The 891-nt window shown below is 54.2% G+C and overlaps 1 protein-coding gene across 1 annotated transcript in view; it reads left to right on the top strand.

Annotated features, from left to right (window-relative positions):
* The first annotated feature begins 682 nt into the window (after nt 1-682).
* The window catches only part of LOC108803874 (von Willebrand factor C domain-containing protein 2-like), a 1730-nt gene continuing 1521 nt past the window's right edge, over nt 683-891 (top strand). Inside the window, exon 1 of the mRNA XM_018575667.1 lies at nt 683-891. Within this exon, the coding sequence (XP_018431169.1) occupies nt 683-891 (209 nt within the window).

The following is an 891-nucleotide window of genomic DNA, read 5'->3' as shown; positions in this document are numbered from 1 at the left end:
ATCCAGGGCCGGATTTACTCTCTCTGCTGCCCCAAGGCCAAGTTCCTTAATGTGCCCCCCCCCCCCCGCCAAATCTCCCCCCAGATGGCGGGCAGCAGGGTTGGATTTACTTTTTTCCTTTTTCTTTACTTTATTATCACTTATACAGAACAAGCGGCGGCTTCCCGGCTCTACATTTAGCCCTGCTTGCCCAAAGTAGGGGTAAATGTAGAAAACAACTACCCGCCCGACGCCCGGAACTTCATGTCCCAGGCGTTGGGAGATAGGAATTCCACACCCCTGCTGCCCCTCTACTCCCCGCTGCCCCTCTACTCACTGCTGCCCCTCTACCCCCTGCTGCCCCGAGGCCGGGCCTCAGTTGGCCTTGTGGGAAATATGGCCCTGTCTGTAAGCATGACAAACCACTTGTCAGTGGAAGAAAGTCTGATGAGGGGACAAAATAATCATTCTGCAGCACAGACCATCCCCCAACAGGGACCATGATGACGCTGCGCCAATACTGACATGGGATGCTGGGGATGGAGATGTCAGAGTACAAACTGAACCCGATGCAAAAGTGACATTCGGGATTTAGAACAATATCTTTAAAGTGACACAAAACTCCGGAGAGAAATCCTATTGGCGACCAGCCGTAGCCCCCCCTCCAGAAGGAAGGACAGTGTCAGAGATGATTGGCAGGTGTATGGCTCACGTAGACGGATGTTATATAAATGCAGAATTTCTCCACGACTTCCTGCGTTCCTTCACCGGCTCATCACATTGTGCGTTTGATCTGTTGCAGCCTTCGGAGTGCGAGCAATGCACCTGTGACATCGACGGCATCGCCCGCTGCCTCGTGGCAGACTGCGCCCCCCCGCCGTGTGTGAACCCCGTCTACGAGAAGGGGGAATG

This window comes from Nanorana parkeri, unplaced genomic scaffold (assembly GCF_000935625.1).
Source record: "Nanorana parkeri isolate BGI_ZX_2015 unplaced genomic scaffold, ASM93562v1 scaffold4378, whole genome shotgun sequence".
NCBI lineage: Eukaryota > Metazoa > Chordata > Amphibia > Anura > Dicroglossidae > Nanorana > Nanorana parkeri.
This window is presented reverse-complemented; position numbering and strand designations above follow the sequence as displayed.